This window comes from Rattus norvegicus, chromosome 1, assembly GCF_036323735.1.
Source record: "Rattus norvegicus strain BN/NHsdMcwi chromosome 1, GRCr8, whole genome shotgun sequence".
Classification (NCBI taxonomy): domain Eukaryota; kingdom Metazoa; phylum Chordata; class Mammalia; order Rodentia; family Muridae; genus Rattus; species Rattus norvegicus.
In genome coordinates, this window is record NC_086019.1 from 103,371,130 (window position 1) to 103,396,415 (window position 25,286).

The 25,286-nt window shown below is 50.8% G+C and overlaps 3 protein-coding genes across 5 annotated transcripts; all 3 read left to right on the forward strand.

Annotated features, from left to right (window-relative positions):
* The first annotated feature begins 508 nt into the window (after positions 1-508).
* Klk10 (kallikrein related-peptidase 10) lies at positions 509-4,789 on the forward strand. The gene is made up of 6 exons (NM_001004100.2): positions 509-584; positions 924-1,050; positions 2,022-2,205; positions 2,767-3,041; positions 3,681-3,814; positions 4,182-4,789. Exons 2-6 carry the CDS (start codon positions 960-962, stop codon positions 4,335-4,337), a joined length of 840 nt encoding a protein of 279 aa, NP_001004100.1. The 5' UTR covers positions 509-584; positions 924-959; the 3' UTR covers positions 4,338-4,789.
* A 6,969-nt stretch (positions 4,790-11,758) lies between these two features.
* Positions 11,759-16,051, forward strand: Klk9 (kallikrein related-peptidase 9). Its single transcript, NM_001106253.1, has 5 exons — positions 11,759-11,840; positions 11,980-12,136; positions 14,027-14,292; positions 15,217-15,353; positions 15,662-16,051. Exons 1-5 carry the CDS (start codon positions 11,798-11,800, stop codon positions 15,833-15,835), a joined length of 777 nt encoding a protein of 258 aa, NP_001099723.1. The 5' UTR covers positions 11,759-11,797; the 3' UTR covers positions 15,836-16,051.
* Positions 16,052-17,222: 1,171 nt separating this feature from the next.
* Klk8 (kallikrein related-peptidase 8) lies at positions 17,223-24,066 on the forward strand. Of its 3 annotated transcripts, XM_063261770.1 has the most exons (7): positions 17,232-17,293; positions 17,381-17,462; positions 17,692-17,769; positions 18,278-18,437; positions 18,636-18,898; positions 22,326-22,459; positions 23,869-24,066. In XM_063261770.1, the coding sequence occupies exons 3-7, from the start codon at positions 17,700-17,702 to the stop codon at positions 24,022-24,024; spliced, it is 783 nt and encodes a 260-aa protein (XP_063117840.1). In that variant the 5' UTR covers positions 17,232-17,293; positions 17,381-17,462; positions 17,692-17,699; the 3' UTR covers positions 24,025-24,066. The 3 variants fall into 3 exon arrangements, with proteins under 3 accessions (NP_001100979.1, XP_063117837.1, XP_063117840.1); XM_063261767.1 differs by lacking the exon at positions 17,381-17,462 and having other exon boundaries at positions 17,227-17,293; NM_001107509.1 differs by having other exon boundaries at positions 17,223-17,769.
* The last annotated feature ends 1,220 nt before the right edge of the window (positions 24,067-25,286 follow it).

The following is a 25,286-nucleotide window of genomic DNA, read 5'->3' on the forward strand; positions in this document are numbered from 1 at the left end:
ACCACGGCTTCCCACCCTCACCCTCTAAGCACATGCTGAGACACAAGGAGCCTTCTGTCTCCTGGTTTAGACACTTGGGAGTGTGTCACTGCCTTTCCCACTCTTTCCTTCTGCCTACTTGAACTCTGCCCACCTACCTCTTCTTCCCCATTCCAGCAGCAGCCCTCTCCTCCTCTGTTTCCCCTTGCCACCACTCACCATCTCATCACCCCAAGCTCCCAGAAGACTTGAGTCCCCCCCATCTTCCCACCACACCTGGGAATACTTCTCAGAACAGGGCATGGGGGAACCCCCAAGAAAGCCAGCTCCAAAAGGTATTGTCAATGACAGGAGCCTGTATTCCAGGGCCCCTCCCAGAGCAGGAATCTGGGGCCCTGGTTGAATGCCAGCCCCACCCACGTTATAATTAGGGAGAGGGAAAGAGAGGGAGTGAATCCCTAAGGGGAAGGGTGGGGGGAAGCTTCCGGGATCTTGAGGGTTAAAAGGGAAGGTCTGACCAGGGGTCCCTGGTCAGAGGACTGTTTGCAGTCCATACTGCTGGGCAAGAGACACTTCTGAGTCGCCTCCTTTCTTCTTACTCCCAGGTGAAGCGGGATGCACCCCACCCTATTGGGTGAGAGGATGGGTGGAGACCCTCGGGCAACGGGCAGGAACTCTTTCGCAGTCCTGATTTCCCTGCAGCATGGGGAAGTCCCTCAGCTAGGAGGTTAGGAAGAGGTTCCCACGGGCTCTGAGGACGACCCTCACCCACCCACAAAGGAGTGTGGACCTGGAGTTCAGCGTGGCTGGTGGCCAGGAAAGGCTGGGTGCACAAATTGCTCCCCTCTGGAGGACTGGAGTCCTGGGGGCCTGTGGAGTGGGTCCCACTAAAGTGGCCCAGGTGTGCTGAGACGGGGGGTCTTGACGGAGTATCCCTGTTTTAGGTCTCCACTCCAGCCTCTGCAAGCCCGACATCAGCTATGAGGGTCCCGCTTCTTCACCTCCCTACTGCCTCTGGCTCCTTGTCCCTGGTGAAGCTACTGCTGCCGCTACTGATGATGCAACTCTGGGGTGAGCCTGGGGCCGGGGGCGACAGGAGGGGAGGGCCAGGACTGGAGGTGGAGGGAATGTTGCTACTGCAACCATAGTCAGCTCGCCTTCCTGGGAGTCTGGCACCCACATAGACATCCCAAGCAGGATCCACCCTCAGGTGGGCTCTGTCCCCAGATGCCGCTCCCATTTGTTAGAGAACCCAGCCCCTTCGCTCCATCAGCTTCTCTGCCTCTGTCTCCCCTGCCTTGCAAGCCTTCTCCTCACTCCTCTCAGACCCATTGCATCCCTTCCTCTTCTTAAACGAGGTGCTACAGCACCCCAATCTGCTGTGCACTGTTGGAGCACCTTCCCATCTTTGGACTAGACCTAAACTTCCGTCTTGCACCTCCCTTCCCATTTATCTGGGGCTTCTCAACCTTCTGGCCTCCATCTCCTGCTGTCCTCCCTTGACCCTCTCTCCTCCTCTCTGATGCTTTGGGTTCCAGTCTCCTGCTCCTCACTGCCCCACTGTGTGTCCTGTCTCCTGTTCCTTGCTGCCCCACTGTGTGTCCTGTCTCCTGCTCCATACTGCCTTCACCATGTTGAGCACTCCCATTTACCTCCCGCTGTATTCTGTCATTGCTTCTTACTGCTCCACTGTGTCTTTGCCCCTCTGTCCCCCGTTTGCCCCTTACCTACCACACTTCCTCTGCACAGTGCTCTGCCTAGGCTCGCATCCGGTCTCAGCCTGGTAGGTAAGATCCCTGTCTTTCCTGCACATTGCCTCACCCCCCATCCGACTCCCCCAGACCCAGGGTGTCTTGGATCCGTTCTTTTCTAACCCCCTTTGCCCTTTTATGTCTCAGCGACTGGTTCGCAGAGTTCTCTCATTTTCCCACGGCTCACGACTCAGCTGCGCCCCCGAGGGGTCAATCCTGTGAAGTGCTGCACTAACCCGAAACCCAGACTGCGGGCCAGTACTGATCCCCTTGTCCTGTTTCTCTATCCAGCGGCGCAGGCTCTGCTGCTCCCGGGAAACACCACGCGCGAGGACCTCGAGGCCTTCGGCACTCTGTGCCCGAGTGTCTCTCAACCCTGGCAGGTCTCCCTCTTCCATAACCTCCAGTTCCAATGTGCGGGTGTCCTCGTGGACCAGAACTGGGTGCTCACGGCCGCACATTGCTGGAGAAATAAGTAAGGAACGACTCGACTCAGAGGCAGCAATGAAGGAGCGGGTTCGGTCAGGATCGGGGTGTCAGCCATCCTACTGAAGAGGCAGGATCCAAGCTGCTATGCCAGGGCGGGGCGCTGTGAGCCCATCGATCCTTTCCACAGAAGTCAGGGCCTGTTGTAGTCAGTATTTAAGACAAAAACAAACAAACAAAAAACAAACAAACAACAAGAACAACAACAAAACCCTGTAGTCTCTTCCATATAACTGCAATGCAGGGAGAAAGGACCAGGTGACACGAAGAAAGGAGAGGTGGGCATATCAAAGAGTTGAGACACCATCAGCCTTCAACCTTCAAACTCTCTTCCCTCAGAACCAGGGTTTCAGTCCTTAGTCCTCCTCGCTCAGACCCAGGAGTCCAGTCTCTAGCCTCTTCCCTCAGTCCCAGGGGACCAGCCCCAACTCCTCTCCCAGGACCTCTGATCTCAGAAGCCCACTTCACTTCACCCTCTGACCCAAGGACTTAGATCAGGCTCTGTCTCCATGACGATTTTGGCTCCAGCTGACTCCTCTTCCCTCCCCAGGCCACTGAGGGCTCGAGTTGGAGATGACCACCTGCTGCTTTTCCAGAGCGAGCAACTGAGGTCCACGAATTCCCCTGTTTTCCACCCCAAGTACCAGCCTTGCTCAGGTCCCGTTCTGCCACTCCGCTCAGATGAACACGACCTCATGATGCTAAAACTGAGCAGTCCTGTGGTGCTGACGTCCAAAGTGCATCCCGTGCAATTGCCCTTCCAGTGTGCTCAGCCAAGGCAGGAGTGCCAGGTCTCAGGCTGGGGGACCACAGCCAACCGAAGAGGCAAGAACTGGGCTGGATGAGTGTACTTTCGGGAGGAGGGCTGAACTCCTGGGTTTAGGGGAGGATCCTGTGGCCAGGGTTTCCAGGTCCAAAGGGTGAAAGGCTGAATGAGAGCTAGACCCTAGATCTGAGGGAAGATGACTGAGCCTGGATGTCTAGGTCTGATGGAAGAGGCTAGAATATCCAATGGAAGAGGCTAGACTATGAACCCTGGGTCAGGACTCCAGAAGTTGGGATTGGATTCTTGGATCTGAGATTAGAAGGTTGGACTTTGTAGCCCTGGATCTGGGGAAGAGGGCTGGAGTCTAGACACTTCGATGTGAGGTCAGAAGGCTGGGGCCTGGACCTCTGGTTATAAAAGAGGAAGACTCCCAGGTTGGGTTAAGAGGGCCGAGGTCTGGCATCTGGGTTTGAGGGAGACTAGGATCTAGACCCCTGGGTCTGAGAGGAGAGTCTGGGTCTGGTACCCTGGGTCTGAGGGAGGAGGCCTAGGGAGGACCAGGAGGGTATGGATTTCTGTGCCTAAGGGTGGAGGGGTGGGGTTAGGTTCCCTGAGTATGAAGGAGGAAGGCTTGGGCCTGGACTCGGGGGTCTGGAAGAGAGAACTAACGGGTCCCTGTGTGACTGGCCTGTTCCCAGTGAAATACAACAGGAGCCTGAGCTGCTCCAGGGTAACTCTCCTCAGCCAGAAGCAGTGTGAGACCTTCTACCCGGGTGTGATCACCAACAACATGATTTGTGCTGGGATGGACAGAGACCAAGATTCTTGCCAGGTAAGAATCAGCAAGTGTCTTGGATGGGGGGTGGTGCAGGAAGACTCTGAAAGAGCTGTTTCTGCCTCCCTCCTGTCCCACCCCCAATCCACAGTCCTCCCTAATCTTTACCCCCTTTCTTGATCCGCTGTCTCGGTCCACTTTTCACCCTGCCAACCCTATCTCTTGATCCTTCTCAGTCCTCTCACTTCGGATGAGCCAGTTCCAGCTGCAAGCCCATCGCATCTCCACTGTCACCTCCCAACTTGACCCCTTTCCCCCCCATGCCAACATCACCTCTACCTGTGTCCCCTTACCACCCCAACGTCCAACATCATTCCGGCCCCATCCCAGCATCTCACTTCATGGTATCTCCTCCCATCCCCAGAGTGACTCCGGTGGACCCCTGGTGTGTGACAACACCCTGCATGGCATTCTTTCATGGAGCATTTACCCATGCGGGGCTGCTACCCAGTACCCAGCTGTCTACGCTAAGATCTGCAACTACACCAACTGGATTCGAAGAGTCATCCGTTCCAAATGACCCGCCTCTCACACCCTTCGTCCTCACTTCATCTGTCCACCCCCCACTCCGTCCTCCTCTCATGGGTGCCCACACCTCTGAGAATGCATCCTCTTCTCTCACCCCCGCCCACTCCTGTTCTCCACTCACAAGTGTAGAAAATGGTGGCTGGGAGTTCTAGGGCCTCAAGGAAGCCGGCAGTCTCCAAGTCTCTAAGAGAAGTTATCTGTTATTCAACCTGGCTTTCTCTACCTCCCTCCTCTGTGTGACTGGGACAATGAGCCTTAGTTTCCTTGTCTGAAAAATGGGGACAATGAATTGTCTACCTCTTACATACATTGTATGGGGTCTGTGATGGAGTGTGTGTGTGTGTGTGTGTGTGTGTGTGTGTGTGTGTGTGTGTGTGTTTATGGTAATTGTCACAGAGACGTGAAACCATCTGGTTATCGCCGATTAAACAGTACCTGATCTGACCTCCAATGTGTGTGCATCTGTCTGGGATCAGAGCCAGTGAGTGCACAGAGGACGGCCTTCATATAAGTCAGCAGCAAGGAAGAGTCTGTCTCCACACTGCCACCCAGAGTACCCTCAGAGCGCCTTTCTGTTTTAACGACCTCAGTTCCATCCAGTAAAACTGGATTCCTTGATGATACAGAGTGCAGTAGAGCTGGGGGCTTTTGGTGTTTTTTTTAATAACATTTATTTTGTGTATGTGCATGCATGCACGCAGCATGGAACATGTGTGGAGGTCAAAAGCAGTTGGTTCTTTTTTTTCTACCACGTGGGTTCCAGAGGCTGAACTCAAGTCATCTGGCCCCATGATGAACACCTCTGCCCACCGAGCAATCTTCAGATCTTCTCAGTTTACAAAAGCATGTATTTATTTCCACGAATGAGCGCGAGCACATTCATAGATGTCAGGGGACAGACACCTCAGGAGCCAGTTCTTCCATTTGAGGGATTAGGATGTCAGGCTTGGTGGTGCCTTCACCCACTGAGTCATCTTACTTGCCCACGTTGGAGTTCATTGCAAGAAATTTTTAACATAGATTTTAAGCATGAGGGTTAAAAGAAAGAGAGGCACTTTGGAAGAACGCCAGACACATCTAAAAGCATGGCATGGCCTTCTTTTCATTATTATATTTACATATCTATTTGTTCAAGTGTGCACAGGTGTGTGTGTGTGTGTGTGTGTGTGTGTGTGTGTGTGTAGATCAGAGAACAGTTTGTGAGAGTCAGTTCTCTCGTTGTGTAGATCCCAGGGATCAAACTCAGGCTGTAGGCTTACCAGCATGTGATTTCACCCCCGAAACCACCTCACCTATCCCAGGAGAGTGGGCTTCTCAAAGAAGAATCTGGCTCATTGGTTTTCACAATAGCCAGAATGGGCTTCTCTTTTCTTTTTAAAAAAGATTTATTTATTCTATATATGTAAATACACTGTCACTGTCTTTGGACAGACCAGAAGAGGGCATCGGATCCCATTACAGATGGTTGTGAGCCACCATGTGATTGCTGGGAACTGAACTCGGGACCTCTGGAAGAGTAGTCAGTGCTCTTAACCACTGAGCCATCTCTCCAGCTCCAGAATGGGCTTTAAAGTTAGCATCATAAGGATATCTTATTATATCAATATAATTGTGCCATTATATCTAAATGAGATCACAGGGTGACTTCAGTGGGCATCTGGTGGGACCACAGCAGAGATGGTGGTGCAACTCCAAATTGGGAGGATTTGGGAAGGTAGTTATCTACAATGTTGCCAGTTAACAGGCTTATCTCTGAGGCACTCAGAAAATTCTTAGGAAGTCAGGGCAGGAACTCAGACAGGGCAGGAACCTGGAGGCAGGAGCTGATGCAGAGGCCTTAGAGGGGTGCTGCTTCCTGGCTTGCTTCCATGGCTTGCTCAGTTTGCTTTCTTATAGAACCCAGGACCACCAGCTCAGGGATGGCACCACCCACAATGGGCTGGGTCCTCCCCATCAATGACTAATTAAGAAAATGCCTTACAGCTGGATCTCGTGGAGGCATTTCCTCTACTGAGGCTCCTTCCTCCATGATGACGCTCGTTTGTGTAAGTTGACACAAAACCAGCCAGTACACCTGGAGGCATGGCTCAATGGTTAAGAGTGTGGACTATTCCTACCGAGGAACCTGAATTTGGTTCCCAGCACACCAGGGGTCAGATGCCTCAGGCTTCCTCAGGCACCTGAACTTACATCCGAGTACCCATCTACAGACATGTACAAATATACACGACTTTAAAACAATGAATAAACCTAGCAACAAAAACTCAAACAAACAAACAAAAAGCTCCATATGGTTAACTGTTGGAATCCCTGACTCTCAGCTAGTGAGACACTTTGAAGCAAAGGATTCATCCCTCTTCCACCATTTTTCTTTCCTGTCTCACGCCCAGCCCACCCATAGGACTAATGGGAAAATCAGATTCTCCATTCCTCTTAACCTTCCAGAAGGGTCTTTCAACCACTTCCTTTTCCCCTCCCACTAGGTCTCATTTTTGGGTCCACCCAACACCAGTTCTTCCTGTCCTGGCAGGAACCAGCTTGACCTTGGGTCACCTGACACACTCTCCACCTCCCTTGGGGCCCTGGAACTTGGGGGTCTGGTGTAACATCCAAACCCACTCCCAGCTACAGCAGAGAGGCCCCCCCACTGCTAAGCTCACCAAGGAGCCTGCCCGTGGGCTTTAGAAAGAAAACCGTGCTGTATGCTAAGGGCTCCCCTCCATCTTGATATGGTCTGTGGATAAACGTATCTATTTCAAAAGGCATATGGGGTTCTTCCCAGAATTCAGATGAAATGTAAAAGTGGCTGAGCATCCTGACTGACCCTAGACCTAAATAAAGGGAACACAGAAATCTTGATAGAGGGGCAATTAGTTTGGGTCTTAAAGGATGACTAAGAGTTCGTCAGAAAAAAGGATATAGAGAAAAGTGATCAGGTATTAAATCAGCACATTTCCCCCTTTGAACACCAGTTAACTGAGTCTCTGTTATATGCCAGGCCCAGAGCCCACAGACTGTTGGTGTCTAAGGTCAGAACATGGAGTCTGACCTACAGCTCCCTTCCACTGGCTCCTCCCCTATCCCATACCATTAGCATACCCAGGAAATGCCAGTCCAATGTGTCATCTGAGGATCCGAAGCACAGTAAGTAGGGTCTTGCAGACCGGCCTCATGCTTAGAAGTAATTCATCCATGTCCCCTGCCAAGTCCCAGAGATGACTCCAACCAAGCCCTACCCCCAGGAAGCTGCTCATCAGGTCTGGGAGACAGGCTAGTCTCACATTCCTGACATTCAGGTCTCTGTGAGGTCACTTCCTCCAGGAGGCCTCCCTGGATTGACCTAGACAAACTCTTTGTTGGCTGTCAATCTCTCTCTCTCTCTCTCTCTCTCTCTCTCTCTCTCTCTCTCTCTCTCTCTTTAATTTTTATTAATAATTGTATCAGTTTTTATTTCAAATGATATCCCCCTCCCTGGTTACCCCTCCACAGACCCCCACTTCCTCTGTGACACCTGTGACAGCAGCTGTTGTACAGTGTGTTTACTCAACTTCATCGGCATACCCCAAAACAGAGATACCCACTAGATTAAATGAGATCATAGAAACCAACTTATTTAACTCCAGACTACTGGGGGGCTGGAGATGACTCAGTGTTTGAGCAGAGAGAACCCAGGCTCAATCCCAGCACGGCAGCTCACAACTATCTATAACTCCACTTCTAAGGGGCCCCATGCCTTCCTCCGACATCTGCAGATACCAGGCAATACACGTACATACATCCAGGAAAAAAAATCATGTGCACACAATCCTAGAATCTAAATACTTTTTATAAACCCCGCTCGAATGATTCAGCTGGAGAGATAGATGGCTCTTTGGGTACAAGAGCTTGTTGCCAAGCCTGATGACCCGAGTTTGACACCCATGACCCGTATGGTGGAAAGGAAGAACATGATTCCCACAGCTGTGCTTTGACCTCCACACACGTTCTGCATCATGCCCACAGACAATAAATTAATGTCATTTTTTGAAAGGTAGCTGCTAGAGGCAAAAGAGATAGCTTGACACTTACAAAGCTCTTGACATGAGAACTGCAGTAGGGGCCCAGCATGAGTAAACATTTGTTAACACATGAATAAAAGAAATCTTTTATTTTAAGGATAGCTATTAACGCTGACTTTTAAAAAGATCTATTTTATTTGCATTTAATTTTCTGTGTGTGCATACACTCAAATACCAGAAGAGGGCATCAGATCTCCAGGATCTGGTGCTTTAGCTCACAATACAGGCTGCTGTGTGTGTAGGCCAAAGGTATGTGCATGTGTATGTGCATGTGGAAGCCAGAAGTGTGTGTGCACATTTGTGTGTGTGCATATGGAGGCCAGAAGTATGTGCACAAGTGTGTGTGTGTGTGTGTGTGTGTGCATGTGGAGGTCAGAGGTGTGTGCACATGTGTGTGTGTGTGTACATGCACATGTATGTGTGTATGTGGAGGCCAGAGGTAGGTGCACATGTGTGTGTGTGTGTGTGTGTGTGTGTGCATGTGGAGGTCAGAGGTGTGTGCACATGTGTGTGTGTACATGCACATGTATGTGTGTATGTGGAGGCCAGAGGTAGATGCACATGTGTGTGTGTGTGTGTGTGTGTGTGTGTCTGTGTGTGTGTGTGCATGTGGAGGTCAGAGGTGTGTGCACATGTGTGTGTGTACATGCACATGAATGTGTGTATATGGAGGCCAGAGGTAGATGCACATGTGTGTGTGTGTGTGTGTCTGTGTGTGTGTGTGTGCATGTGGAGGTCAGAGGTGTGTGCACATGTGTGTGTGCACATGCACATGTATGTGTATATGTGGAAGCCAGAGGTATGTGCACATGTGTACATGTGTGTGTGTGTGTATGTGCATGTGGAGGTCAGAGGTGTGTGCACGTGTGTGTGTGCACATGCACATGTATGTGTGTATGTGGAGGCCAGAGGTAGGTGCACATGTGTGTGTGTGCATGTGGAGGTCAGAGGTGTGTGCACATGTGTGTGTGTGTACATGCACATGTATGTGTGTATGTGGAGGCCAGAGGTAGGTGCACATGTGTGTGTGTGTGTGTGTGCATGTGGAGGTCAGAGGTGTGTGCACATGTGTGTGTGTGTACATGCACATGTATATGTGTATGTGGAGGCCAGAGGTAGGTGCACATGTGTGTGTGTGTGTGTGTGTGTGTGTGCATGTGGAGGTCAGAGGTGTGTGCACATGTGTGTGTGCACATGCACATGTATGTGTGTATGTGGAAGCCAGAGGTATGTGCACATGTGTGTGTGTACATGTGTGTGTGTGTGCACGCACGTTTAGAGGTCAGAGGTCAGATCATTTCTCTCCCTGTATTGCTGCCCACCCTTTCTTCTTTTAGCAAATATTTCTTAAGTTTTTATTTTTATAATTCTTATTTTTTATAATTTTTATTTATTTGTTATCTATGTACATTTTGCCTATATGTGTGTTTGAACACTATGTGCATGCAGGGCGGAAGGAGACCAGAAGAGAGCATCGGATTGGATCAGATCTCCTGGAGCTGGAGTCTCAGTTCTGAGCCATCATGTGGTTGCTGGAAATTGAACTGGGGTCCTCTGGAAGAGCAGCCGGTGCTCCAAGCCATCTCCTCAGCCCCTCTACCTCTTCTTATTACATCATATTACTTTTAACTTGTGTGCATATGATGGGGGCTGAGAGGTATTCATGCCACAGTGCACATGCAGAGGTCAAAGGACAACTCATAAAAATCAGTTCTTCGTTCCACCATGTGGGTCCTGGGGATCAAATTCAGGTCAACTTGGCAGCAGGCCCCTTTACCCACTGAGCCTTCTCCTGGTCCTTCTTATTTTTTGGGACAGAGCCTTTCACTAAACCTGGACATCACAGATTGGCTAACCTGGCTTGCCAGCAAGCCCCCGAGATCTGCCTGTCATCATCTCCTGGTGCTGGGACTAAAAGGACATGAAACACCCTGCCTGTTTTGTTTGTTGTTGTTTGGTCGTAGTGGTGTGTGTGTGTGTGTGTGTGTGTGTGTGTGTGTGTGCACGTTCGTGCTTGTGTGTGCATGTGTGTGTGCATGTGCACGCATGTTCTAAACAGGGGCTCTGATAATTGAGCTCAGGTCCTCAGGTTTGCACAGCAACTACCCTACGCACTGAACCATCTCCCCGGGCACTCCGATGAGAGCACCATGGGTTCATTAGTGCCATCTGCTTCCTCCCTGCAGCTCTGGTTACTATTGTCACTTAACATCCCCAGCAAGTCACACATCTAATCTTCACCCCCAAGAGGATTGGGCACAGACAATCGGCTCACATTACAACACCATAGGGAAGGGCTGTTCCAGGGAGCAGATCTCAACTTGATGTTCAGGCTCCTGGGCATCAGAAAGTGGACACGAGGGCCAAGTCAGCCTTGACCTGAAGAAATCATTGAAGGCAAGTCAGCAGAGGAGCGCTGGGTCCTGAAGATGAGTAAGAGTTTATCAGAAAAAAAAAAAGAGGATATGGAGAAAGATACTCACTCAATCACTGACATCTTTGCAGGACTCCAGAGAGCCCCACCCACAACAGGGTGATATTGGGGACAGGGATGAGTCACACCCAGGTTGGGCTCTCCCAGGGGATTCACCCTGTGCTGGGAGGGAGATGCATGAATGATGAGCAAAATAGAAGTGGGGGGATGGGGTAAGATCAGCACAACGGGTGTGAGGCTCTGAGAGGGTGGCAGAGGACAGAGGGGAGGGGCCGAGAGACTTGGGCTTCATTCCAGGGACCATGAGCACCTGGGTTCTTGGGGAGCTGTGGGGAAGGGGGCAGGTTATGACAAGAGTGGGTTAATCCAGGTAGGACCAGATTTCTCAACACCACAGAAGGGGCCCATGTGCTTGAGAGAAGAAGCCCTGATCGCGGCCCCAAAACAGGTTTGGTTTGGTAGAGAGAGCTTCATTCTCACCCAGACATACATATTCTCTGTCTCTCTGTCTCTCTCTGTGTGTCTCTCTCTGTGTGTCTCTCTGTCCCTCCTCCCTTCCTCTTCCTTTTTCCTCTTCTGCCCTTCCTTCCTTCCTCTTCCTTCTCTTCCCTGTTCCCCTCCTCCACCAAGCCGTGCAACAGTTTGAATCCAGATCTCGAAGTCTGAGGACATAGGAAGCAAACCTCACCCTCTTAAGGCTCTGACGGAAACTTTCTAAGGCCCAGCAATCTTCTCCCACTTAGCCCATTCTGCTGAGCTAGGAGGCCACATGGAGAGTCCCCTGTGCCCCCTCCTCTTCCAGATGATCCTGTCATAAGGCCTTCCCCCTCCCCCGGGGACATTTCCCAACTCTGATTAATCACAGGGGCGGCCCCACGGAGGAGGAAGGAAGATCTCTATGGCTTACCATAAAGAAGGCCGGGAGCCCAGTAGCAGGCCAAAGGATCTGTGCCCAAGGCCATGAAGCTGGGACTTACCTTAGTGCTGTTCTCTCTGCTGGCAGGTGAGAAGCCCAGACCCACATCCTTGAACCCCATGTTCCCCTATATGGTGTCCTCGCCCTTTGGATTCCCCAGGAAACTCCTCCCTAAGCTCTCCCCAGCCTGCTGGCTCTGACCCCTGTGCCCTCCACCGCACCCCAGGCCACTGTGGAGCTGACACCCGCGCCGTGGGAGCCCGGGAATGCCAGCGCAACTCTCAGCCCTGGCAAGCTGGCCTCTTCTACCTCACCCGGCAACTCTGTGGAGCCACGCTCATCAATGACCAATGGCTGCTCACAGCTGCTCACTGCCGCAAGCCGTGAGTGTCCAGAGCTGGTCAGGCCCAGCAGGGACTGGGAAACAGAAGGAGGGGAAGGTCTAGCTTGGGGGTTTGGGGGCTCCGGGATTGGAAGCAGGAGAGGGATGACATCAAACCGGGGCTCTTAGCTACCTGCTCGGAGACCTGATTCTAAGACTCAATTCATAAGCTCTTCAGGGTATCACTGTGTAGTAATCCTGGCTATCCTGGAACTTGCAATGTGGACCAGACCGACCTGGAACAGAGATCTACAGACATTTGCCTTCCCAGAGTGCTGGGGTTATAGACATCCTGGCCCAATCAGAAATTCAAGATTATCCTCAGTGACATAGGGTTCTAGGCCAGCTGGGACACATGCAACTCTGTCTCAAGGAAAACAAGAAACAAAAAACAAAAGCGAGAAAAAAGGAAAGGGAAGGAAAGAGTGATGGAGGGAATATAAATGAGAGGAGGGAAGAGTGATGTGACAGAAGGAACAAAGAAAGAAGGATAGAGAGGAAGGAATGGAGGAAAGGAACATTCTAGAAGCCTGTAGTCAGAAATTACTAGATTTCCAGCCACAGTGTTTGGAGTGGACTGATGAACATGTAAAATCTGGCCAGTTTAATATCCCAGAATCACACCATTGCAAAGTCTTGTGGACCAAGATGGCTCTGAACTGTGGATGCTTAATCCACAATCAAATGTTTATACGGGTACTAGATCTGTAACACTCTTGTCTTATTGTCCTAGAACATTGGGATTCTAGAATCTTCGAGCCCTAGTATGCTATTTAATGCAGACCATCTTAAAATCCTGGAGTTTTTTTTGAGACGGGGTTTTGAATAGCCCAGGCTGTTCTTGAACCTGCTATGTAGCGAAAGGTGGCCTTGAACTCCTGTTTTCCTAACAAACTCTTAACTCCTACTCCTCCATGTTAGGATGACGGGCTTTCACAACCACTGGACAAAAATCTTGGACTTTCTGACAAAATAAGATGTAGGATGTGAGGGGTATGGACTTAGTCCCCTGAGTTGAACTTCTCAGAACCCCAGAGGCATAGACAATGTAGTGTTAGACTCTTAGCAATCTGGGATCCTGATTCCGGTTGTCCTAGGGTCCTGGATACTGTGAGGCCAAAGAATCCTCTCCACATTTTCTCCAGTCAAGGTCACCTAGGCTATGCCAATTTTCTCTCTAGGAATTTCCCAACATGCACCCTTCCAAGACGGGCACCATCTTGGGCTGTAAGGGTGATATTTTGATTTAGCCTTCAAGATAACAGGGTGGTGGAGAGGGAGGAAGAGTCATGGGGGCTAGATGGATGAAGGGGCTAGTTTCCCCGTCCCCAGGGTGTCGGTGAGGTGTAGACACAGAAATAACACCCCATACTCCTCAAACACCAAGTTTTCAATCATCACCCTGATGCTTCCTATCGAAAGTTGGAAACTAGGGGACCTGGAGACCATAGAAAGTCTCCAACTGCCCATAGCATGAACTAGACCAGAGTAAGTTTGCTTAACAAGGGAACCTTGTTAGAACCTGGGCAATAAAAGGATATTACAGGTAGAAGTGGCTTTTAGGCCTTTTGGAAAACTTGGGAGTTATCTATATCCCACCCCTCTCCACACACACGTTAAAAGTACTTAAAGCCACTCCCACAGAAGCCACCAGACCTGTGGGAGCAGAGGCGGGGTTGTTTTGTGTGGTAGGTGGGGTTCCTCAGCATCCACAAGGTTCCAGTGGACCCAGGTCACCACTGAGGCCCCAGGTGGGAAGGGCAAGAAGATGACTGATTTTGAAAAGTACAAGGAGCAAAGTCTTGGGTGTGTGGCTGTGGAGGGGCCTACAGGACCTTGGGTGGACAGAGCTCCCTGTCCCCAGCCTGATCTCCGAAGTCTGTCCTCACAGGTACCTATGGGTTCGCCTCGGGGAACATCATCTCTGGCAGTGGGAGGGCCCTGAGAAGCTGCTTCTGGTCACAGACTTCTTCCCCCATCCTGGGTTCAATCCGGATCTCTCTGCCAATGACCACAATGATGATATTATGCTGATCCGGCTACCTCGGAAGGTCCGGCTGAGCCCAGCTGTGCAACCCCTCAACCTCAGCCAGAGCCTGCCATCTGTGGGCACCCAGTGCCTTATCTCTGGCTGGGGCAGTGTGTCAAGCTCCAAAAGTATGAGTTTGCCCTTAACCCTTGCTCATCTCCTACCACCTCTCCTCTGTTCTCTGTCTCTCCCTCTCCTTTTCTTCTTCCCCTTCATCCCATCCTCCCCCTCTTCCCTTCCCAAAGGCCTCCTCTCTAGGACTTGTTAGCTCCCCGCCGAGCTCCAGGTTCAGGGAGAGACCTTGGGTCAAGGGAATGTTTCACAGAGTGAAACAGCAGGGGACCTGATGGCCTCCTTTGCCTCTGTGTACACCCCCCACCTCCACATGTGCATATACAGACAGAAGATTCAGGACAGGATGTGGTGGTTCGTGTTTTTCATCCCCAGATTTGGTTGGCAGAGGCAGACCTCTAGGAATTTGAAGTCAACTTGGTCTATACAGCATTATGTACATTTATACATATACACATACACATATACATATGGGAAAAAGAGGTGCTCACACTCTCAAAGTAGCACTAACGTGCCAGAATCAATAACACAGGTTCATCCCAGAGTAGCAGTAGACGCTACACTCCAGGGATTTCTGCAAGAGACCATGTACCCCACTATGCTGTCCAGTTCCTGTAAACATCTCTCAACCCTTTTCTCTTCATGTCTGCCTTGCAATTTGCCTCTGGTAGTGGTTTTCACCTCAGGGATGTTTATCTCCCTTCCTGGTCTTTATGCACCCCACTCCTGTGACACACACACACACACACACACACACACACACACACACTCCTGCTTCACTGCCTCTCTCCCCTTTGGTCTTCTCCCCTGCTTTGTCCATCTATTCTTTTTCCAGCCCTGGGCTGACTGTCTGGGATGCCATCTCTGAGTCTTGGCCCAGTGACTCTGTGGGAGTCCTGAGGAAAGAAGGGCTGCAGGGAAGGTTCTTAGGGGTGCTGCCTGGGATTCTGGGAACATCCTCCATCCTTCTCCCCCAACAGTCCAGTTTCCAATGACACTGCAATGCGCCAACATTAGCATCCTGGACAACAAGCTCTGCCGCTGGGCATACCCAGGACACATCTCTGAGAAGATGCTGTGTGCTGGCCTGTGGGAGGGTGGCCGAGGCTCTTGCCAGGTGAGCCATCCCCTGCAGGAGGGTGGAAGCAGTTTTCTAGACCTCAGGATAGGAGATGGCTGGAACTACAGATCCCAGGACCTAGGGATCCAGGATGAGTCCTGGGGGTTTCTGGGAGCCCAGGATGCTGCATGCTGGGGTGGGAGATAAGATCTCTGAGCTTTTATTCCTGGATCTGGGGGAGAAGAGATTGATTATACACCAGGCCTCCTGGGTATTGACAGCAAGAAACAGGAGGTTTTCTCAGGAGGAAGCTTCCATTCTCATGAATAAACCCAGCTAACACCTCTGTTCTTCACCATGTATAGGGTGACTCTGGGGGACCACTGGTGTGCAAAGGAACCTTAGCAGGAATAGTGTCTGGGGGATCTGAGCCTTGTTCCAGACCCCAGAGACCTGCTGTCTACACCAGCGTCTTCCACTACCTGGACTGGATTGAAAACACCGTGGAAAAATACAATCATACCAACAAGCTTATTTGAGTCCACGCTAAAGACAGACTGGAGAGGAAGATGGATGTAGAACAAGAAGACCCTGCAGGAGTCCACAGCCCCAGCTTCTCTGATGTGTGTCAAAACTCCCTCAGAAACTCCACTCCTCAGACTCTGACCCTCAGAGTCACTCCTTAGGCTCCGCCCAAAGACTCCACCCACTTACATCTTCCCTCTTGGGTTCTACTCCCAAGCAAATCAATGATACGACCACGCCCCCTCAAAAAAAACTGAGACACGCCTCCTTTGCTCCTGGCCCATACTACATGATTTTAATCACCATTCTCTGGAATAGCCCAACCCTCGGGATCACTGCCAAGAAATATCTTTCTCTAAATAGCTATTGCACCCCTTCAAATTTCACCCAAATAGGATTACTTCTCTGGAGTCCATCCCATTTGTCCCCACTCGGAGGGATGTTAGGACTGCGCTTACTCCGCGCACGTGGACCTTGGACGGCTCTGTGTTCTGCCCTGGGTGTCGTGGGTTTGACTCTTGAGAGAGGATGATGGGGGCATTGATCTCTCCAGAGCCACCAGATGAACCAGAATAAACTATAGGAACGATGACTTCCTGTCGCCTGTAATGTGGGATAAAGGGCGCGCACAGGTGGGGAGGAAAGGGTAAATGAAGGAACCTGCACCAGCCGAACCTTTGCTCTAACCTTAACAACAAGATTATTGCAGCACCTTGGGACTTCAGCCAGGGCTGGGCCCGCCGCCCTGGGAGGAAGGGGAAACCAGGTTACAGCCTCACCCTAACCTGCCTACCCAGCTGGTTACTGATCCACCCTCAAAGTCCCCAACCAGAATGCAGGTCTTTCCCAATTTCCACAAAACTCAGTTCCAAGCCCGTCTTCATGAAGGACAGAGAACTTAATCACAGCCCCCTGCTCCTTCAATCCCTGGGGAACACCCGAGTCCTCCTTCAGATTCAACCTCCACCCTCAGACTCAGGAGTCTAGATCTTAGCGCTCCTCCCTTAGATCCAGGGGTTCAGATGATGTATTCAAACCCCAACTCACTTTCCTCGGACTCAGGGATTCAGGCTTCCACTTTCCTCTCTCAGATTCGGGCCCCTGTCCCTCCTCTCTCAGACCAAGATATCCAAATATCAGCCCTCCCCTCTCAGGCCCAGGAGCCCAGATTCCAGCTGCCACCCTCCGACCTATCTCTTTCTTTTCTACTCAGGGTGCGGTGCACTGCCCCTCTAGTCCTCACCTCGGCTTCCGATCCGCCAGCCCCTCCTTCTAAATTCACTCCAGCCCCTGCTCCCTCCTCGAGTGTTTGCGGGTTCAGAGGCACCGCACCAAGGTGCGGGCAGAGGGAGGAGCCGTAGGCGGGGCTTCCTAGTTAAAAGGCAGCAAAATCTTGTACCTGACACACCGAAGGGAAGTCCGGGGGCCGCTTCCACCGAGTCCGAGTGACCCCGCCCCCTGCATTCTGGAAGGTGAGGCGCAGAAGTCCCCAGACATGGACCTCAGGCGCAGGGACTTTCCCCTTCCGTGAGCCCAGGATCTCACATTCTTTCTCTCAGGATCTTCGAGCGGGTCTTCTAAACTCCCTCCTCCCCAGGACGTTGGAGTCACAGCCTCAGATCTTTCTCTCCAATCCCACGAGTGGGTCAGAACTCCTTCCTTTAAAATGTCGGGATTCCCACCAGCAAGCTCTCCCCTACACTAAAATTCGGGAAGTCTAGAGCTCTGCCCCAGCTTCCTCAGACCCCAGCTCCATCCTCCAGCAAGACTCAAGACAGCTCCGGAAACACCTCCTTCCCCCAGTTCCCCAGACAACAAGATCTCAGGCTCCTCCCTCGGGACTTCCTCTCAGTTCCACCCTCTTCTTCAGGGTCCACCATGGGACGCCCCCCACCCTGTGCAATCCAGACGTGGATCCTTCTGTTTCTGCTAATGGGAGCGTGGGCAGGTGAGGGGAACAGGTACCACCACCCAGGGCCTTCAGTGGGGTAGGGATTACTGGACTCTGAGTGGTTCCTGCTGACACGTGGGTACGTGGATGCCGTGCGGTGGTCTTGGGGACTGGGGGGCTTTTTTGGGAGTGAGTAGAAATAACAACACATGGCGGGGAGCGGGGTGTGTGTGTTGAGTTTCCCATAGGTGCATGGCTGCCGAAGAGACCTCGTTGCCTGTTAGACAAGGGGCTGAATTTGAGTGTGCGGATGGATAAGAACTCACCTAGACGCATGGTGGGGGGGGGGGTCTGTGCCTAGTGTTGATTATTCTCAGGTCTCAATGAGCTTACATGTGTGGCCACGTGGTCATGTTCCAATGGATGCTGGGACCTCATCTGTTGAAGTCAAAACAGATGGTACACAGAGGAACTGGCCCGTGTGTCCATTTGAACCCACAGTGGCTTTCCTGGCTGGGGCTCTGACATCGCGGGTGGCGAGCCACCCTTCTCCTTCCTGATGCAGGACTCACCAGAGCTCAGGGCTCCAAGATCCTGGAAGGTCAGGAGTGTAAACCCCACTCCCAACCTTGGCAGACAGCCTTGTTCCAGGGCGAGAGACTGGTCTGCGGGGGTGTCCTGGTCGGAGACAGATGGGTCCTAACTGCAGCCCACTGCAAAAAAGAGTGCGTGGAGGACTCGGCACAGATGGGTGGATCTGGAGGGAAGAGGCTGAGGGCTGTTTGAGGAGGAGGAAATGAGAGACTTGGATCTGAGGGAGGAGGGCTAAGGAGGACTGCTGCGTCTGAGGCAGTCAGGCTAGGCCTCCTGCCTGGGTTCCAACGCTCATCGCCACCTCTCACCCCCCACCCCTCCTTGTGCAGCAAGTACTCCGTGCGTCTGGGTGATCACAGCCTTCAGAAAAGAGATGAGCCCGAGCAAGAGATCCAGGTGGCTCGGTCTATCCAGCATCCTTGCTTCAACAGTAGCAACCCAGAGGATCACAGCCATGACATAATGCTCATTCGACTGCAGAACTCAGCAAACCTCGGGGACAAAGTGAAGCCCATCGAGCTGGCCAATCTGTGTCCCAAAGTTGGCCAGAAGTGCATCATATCAGGCTGGGGCACTGTCACCAGCCCTCAAGGTAAAGAGCTGGGCCCCTACCTAAGAGGGTGAAAAGAAGGCAGTCACTCCAGTGGGTCCCAAGCCATTGCAGTCTGCACCCCCCACCCCAAAATACCCTGACCTACACACTCCCTAAGAGAAGATAATGAAAGAGAAAAGTGATCACATTAAGTTTTATGGGGAAGGGGAAGAAATGCTTTGGGAGGGGCGATGCTGTAAGTAAAGCATTTGCTGAGCAACTGTGAGGACTTTGAGTTCAGCTCCCCAGCACCCATGTTAAAGCCACATGTGGCAGCATGCACTAGTAACCCCAAAGCTGGGAGATGGAGAAAGATGGGTTCCAGGGTTCATCATTCAGCCAGTGTAGCCTAAAGATCCAGGTTCAATGACAAACCCTGTCTCAATACAGACATCTGGGTGCTGTTTGGTTTTTTTAAGTTATATCTATTTATTTGTGTGTTTGTGTATGTATGAGCATGTGTACGCATGCATGCCCTAGCATGCATGCAAAGGTCAGAGGACAGTCTGTAGGAATCAGTTGTTTCCTTCCACCCTTCGGGTCCTGGGGGTGGAACTCAGGTTGCGAGGCTTGGCAGCAAGCCCCTTTACCTGCTGAGCCGTCTCAGCAGCCGATGGTGTGCATTTGTGACCACTGCTCTAAGGAGTTAGATAAACAAATGGAAACTCTTTGGCCAGACAGCCTAGCTGAATTGCTGAGTTACAGGCCAATTGGAAATACTGGCTCAAAAAAACAAAGAAGACTCCAACTTGAGGATCAACACCATTGGTTAATCACTGAACACACACACACACACACACACACACACACACACACTCAACCAGAGCCCATGTTAAAAACCTTGAATGCTAGATGATAATGAGAAAGAGATTAAACAGGTTGTTAGTGTTAAGCAGAATTCAAAGGAAGGAAAAACCTTTCCTTTATCTTGTATGCACTTCCACTGTATAGAGCTTTATAGAAACGTTCTAGCAAACTTGGGCACAAGCTTCCGTCTGGCCCTGTCCCTTCCTACACCCTGGGGTCCAGACCCTTCATCATCACCCAGCCTCCAGGATCCAAAGGGATCCAGACTCCCTTCTTATTCATGAGCCAAACGTTAGTCCCTTTGGGACTTTGGCATATTTAGAATGTTCCTCTGCTCATAACTTCATAGTGAGAACAAGTGGGACTCAGCTCAGAGAAACAATGGGGCCCTCCAGGCATTGGCCACGCCAGCAGTCAGGTCCCTACATGCCTCGACTTCTACTGAGACAGCATGGCTTGGAAATGCAGACTGAGGAGTGCAAGGATCTTTCCATCAGCCCGGGGCAGCCCCTTTCCATCCCCCAGCCTCACTTTCTCCAGACAGGTCCAGGGAGTCAGCATCCAATTGGCAATAAGCCCCACGAGGGTTCTGTTTCCTTCAGTTTTATTGCATTGTGTATGTGCATGTGTGTGTTTCACAGTGCATAGGTGGAGGTTGGGGACAACCTAAGGGACTTAGTTCTCTCCTCCCACCCTGATGTCCTGAGAATAAAAATCAGGCCTTCAGACTTAAGGTTTGACTCACTGAGATACCTGTCCAAGACTCATCTGTTTCCTTTCTTAGGGTTTTTATTTTTCTTTTATGTGTGTGAGTGTTTGCCTGCATGGGTGTGTGTGCACTCCATCGATGGAGTACCTGAAGTTCTGAAACTGGTGTGATAGATGGTTTTAAATCACCATGTGGGTACCGGGAGCAGAGCCTGGGTGCTCTTAACCACTGAGCATATCTCCAGACCTCAGTCTGAGTTTTTTTGTTTGTTTGATTGATTTTTTTTTGACACAGGGTCTCTCTATTGTGTAGCCCTGGCTGTCCTGGAACAATGTAGACAAGTCTGGCTTTGAACGCCCAGGGATCCTCCTACCTCTGCCTCCCAAGTGTCAGGGTTAAAGGTGTCCGCCGCCACTTCCAGCCCTGTGTTCTCTTGATGATGTGTTCTATGTGCTTGGAAGTTCGCTGGGACCCTGGAAATGCTTTGTAAATCCCCCCCCGTGAATGAATGAATGAGAAAGTGAATGAGTGCACCCAGACCTCTTCAAAGAGCATCTGTGAGGGTCACATGAGATTGTGAGCAGAAAGATTCTGGGTTTTTCCCTCATCTTCTCCTCAGAGGGGATTAAGAGCAAAGTTAACTGTAATTCCCATCATTAATTTTTTTTGTCAGTGTTAGAGATTGAGCTGAGGGCCTTGTTCTTGCTAGGCAGGTGCTCTATCACTGAGCTGTGCCCCCAGGCCCTCTTGGGGGAGTCTAGGCAAGGGCTCCACCTCTGTGCCACACCCATAGCAAGTCATTAATATTTATTAAACACCCAGTGTTCCCAAGATACTGTAGTCAACATGGGAGCAAACATAAAGCCCTGAGCAAAAGCGAAGATTTGCTGGAGCTCACCCTAGTTGGGTGAAACAGACAACAAACCAATGTACGTACTGTAGAGTAATGGGTAGAGGCAAGAGGAAAGCTGTGGAGGGTAAAAGGATACAGAATCCTGGGAGTTAGCACAGACTATCATCAGGCACCAGGAGGCTGAGGCAGGAGGATCCCAGTCAAGGTCAGTCTAAGCAGTTTAATGAGAGTCATGTCCCAAAATCAAAAGTATAATGGATTATACACAGTTATGACTCCAACACTTGGGTAGTGGAGGCTGGAGGATCAGGAGTTCAGGCTCACTTAGCTCATCAGAGAGTTGGAAGCTAACCTTGGCTACGTGAGAGCACCTTGAAAGAGACCAAATTTAATGAAAAAGAGGATTAGGATGCAGTTCAGTGATTCAGTGTCTGCCTAGGATGCGTGGAGGCTTGAATTCTATATCCTCCCTCCTCCTCCTCCTCCTCCTCCTCCTCCTCCTCTTCCTCCTCCTCTTCCTCCTCTTCCTCCTCTTCCTCCTCTACTTCTTGCTCTTCTTTCCTCTTCTCTCTCTGTCTCTGTCTCTGTCTGTCTCTGTCTCTGTCTCTGTCTCTGTCTCTGTCTCTCTCTCTCTCTCTGTCTCTCTCCTCTCTCTCTCTACCCCATCTCTCTGCCCCCCCCCAACCCAATGAGGACAGACAGATGTACTTTAATTAGAGTGGTCAGGAAGGACTTCTAGGAGAATATTACATTTAGGAAAAGGAGAATATAGACTAAATTAAGAACCTGGTGGGCTAGTGACAAGAAATCTGGGAGGAGAGCAGGGGCATGTCACAGAGAGGTGTTCCAATATCCCCCTCCATCATCTGCCCCCAGATTTAAATTTTACTAAAGGCAAGAAATGGAAGGTAAGACTCAAGGGCTCCTGTCTAGACAGAGAAAGGTGCACTGGTCTGGGAAGCCAAGGGCCTGTGGAATGTCCAGCCAAGGGACAGAGGGAGCTCTGGTGTGGATGAGATGGCGAGAAAAGGTTCCTGTTCTTGCCTCTTCCTTCTCAGAGAACTTTCCAAACACCCTCAACTGTGCAGAAGTGAAAATCTACTCCCAGAACAAGTGTGAGAGAGCCTACCCAGGGAAGATCACCGAGGGTATGGTCTGTGCTGGCAGCAGCAACGGGGCCGACACGTGCCAGGTGAGCAACCTCTGAAACTGCCCCCTCGCAGCTTGGTGTGGATGGGGGTGACCCCAAAGATGTAGGACATAGGGACATTGTGCCATCCTGGCAGAGGTCAGAGAGAGTGAGCTACTCCCAGAGGTGAGGTTGGCATCTCAGGAGCCTTGCCGTGCACAATCCTTGTCTTGTCCTGTCTAAGGACAGGCTGTGAAGAGGTGGCAGAGGGTATGGAGGACCATCTGAGGCTAAGGATTAGGCAATGCTTCACTACACTGATGGCTCCTTGAACTGGTCTGCTTTCTGACACCGGGTTCCCCAGGGAGGCTTCCTTCTGTCATTGCGTCCTTGGGGACCAGCATTGCCTTCTCAGTGGGCCAGGAAGAGGAATCTGACTTCCAAATCTCTCAATTCCCATCCTGCCCTCCTGGGATTTCTTTCCCCCACATATACAATATTCTCTTCCCTGTCAACTGCCATGCATCTGTGTCCACAGGACTTCTTCTGGCTTTGACCCTTTCATGGAGGCTCCACCCACATCACCAATGATTAGACCCCTGAAAGGCAGATCTTTCTTCCTCATTGGCCAAGGCTGTTGTCATTCCCCTCACTGACAGGTCTGCCTGACTTAGAGACAATGATCTGTTTCAGGAAGAGCCTCACCATTGCCCCTTAGGGATTGGTTCTGTGCATGAATGAGGTATCTTTCCATCTGTCTCTATGAGGATCCTGTGCCTTCCCCTGTGCTCCCCATCTGGAGTCATTATCTAAGTTCCCTTTTAGAAGGAAGGCCTTGTGTCCTCTCTATGAATTACCCTTTGGATTCTTGACTTTCTTTTCTCATTGCTCAGGAATTTGAACATCACCTTTAGCACTCTTCTCTGCACTGGAAACTCCACTTTCTCCCCCTGGACCACCACATCTTATCCCATTTCCTATCAGAAACCAAGCATTCATTCCACCCTATGGAAGAATTGGTTTCAGGACCAGGAGATGTGGCTCAGTTGTTAGGGTATACTTACACACAAAACTACAGGGTCCACCGCCAGCGATGCAGAAACTGGGCGTGGTGGTGCACACCTGCCATCCCAGTACTTAGAAGGTGGAGGCAGGAGGATCAGAAATTCAGGGTCAATCTTAGCTACACAGAGAGTTTGAGGTACCTAGGCTATATCTCAAAAATTAAGTGCTGATGGGGTTCAGTGCAAGATAGCTCAGCAGGTAAAGCGGTTTGATATTCAAACCCAACGATCTGAGTTTGATTCCCAGGACCCTCCTTGTCAAAGGAGCGAACAGCCCCCTGTGCACCGACCTCCGATCTCCATGTACTGCACTAGATAGCAAGATGTAGTCCAGAGTTTTAAATGTTGGGGGCAGAAGAAAAAGAAATGTGGGCATATTAAGGCAAATGAACTTCTGCCTTTGTTCAGGGCGACTCGGGAGGTCCTCTGGTGTGCAACGGGGTGCTCCAAGGCATCACCTCGTGGGGCTCAGACCCCTGTGGGAAACCTGAGAAACCCGGAGTCTACACCAAAATCTGTCGCTACACTAACTGGATCAAGAAGACCATGGGCAAGAGGGACTGATCCTGGGGATGGGCGGTCAATAAAGACCACTGCTGGCTCCTCCACTGTGTTTCTGCCTGTGTTTAGGGAAGAGGGATAGAGGAGGGCAAAGGGCTACACCTTGCTAATAGACTTCGTGGGAGGCATGAAGGAACTAGGTCCCCATGGCTTCTGTGACCATCACATTTTCTGAGTGGCTATACAAGGATTTGAGGGACGTAGGCATGGTGGAACATGTCTGTCATCCTGGCACTCTGCAAAGGCTAGCCTCAGCAACGTGGGAGGAGGAGGAGGAGGAGGAGGAGGAGGAGGAAGAGGAGGAGGAGGAGGAGGAGGAGGAGGAGGAGGAGGAGGAGGAAAACAACCGTGGTTAGTGGGAAGCTGTTTTAAAGGATCAAAATTTATAAGAATTCCAAATACTATGACAGATCAGTATTTTGGGTTTTCCTTCCTCCACATCCTCATGAGATGGGGTTTCATCATATAGGACAGGCTGGTCTCAAAATCATGATTCTGACAGTTGGGGATTTAGCTCAGTGGTAGAGGCCCTGGGTTCGGTCCCCAGCTCCGGAAAAAAAAAAAGGCACACAAAATCATGATTCTGATGCCTCAGACTCCTGAGTGCTGGGATTGTGGGAGAATACCATCACATGCAGATTTCCATTATGGTTTTCCTGCTTTTAAAGTTAGTGCTATCAATTGATCCCAGGGTTTACCAGACCAGGCAAGTGCTTTAACCCCAAATCATGGCTCCAGCTCCTTACACAAGGATTCTAGGCAAAATCTCTACCACTGAGCCAATACCTCCTGCCCCTCACTGGTAGGATTTAGGTAAGCCCTACTGCCGAGATACGTCCATAGCCCTTTTTTAAAAGTTACTATCACTGTGTGTGTGTGTGTGTGTGTGTGTGTGTGTGTGTGTGTGTGTGTGTGTGATGTATTTGTGTACAGCATTGTCAGAGGACCACTTCATGAAGATGTTTCTCTCCTCCCTTTACGTAGGCTCTAGGAGTTGATTCAGGAAGTCGGGCTTGTGTGGCAAGGACTTCTACCTGCTGAGCCATCTTGTCAACCTCACAGGATACTTTTAAAGACACTTTAATTCTAGACATTCCTCAGTAGGTTGTCCAGACTGACTGGAACCTTGAACACACTCTGAAGCCACCACGGGCTTTGAATTAAAAATCCTGTTGCTTCATTCTCTCCACACCTGAGGTAGTAGGTCTTCACTACGAGGGCTGGCTGTGTTTTTGTCATTCATTGATTTGTAGAGATGGCCTCAC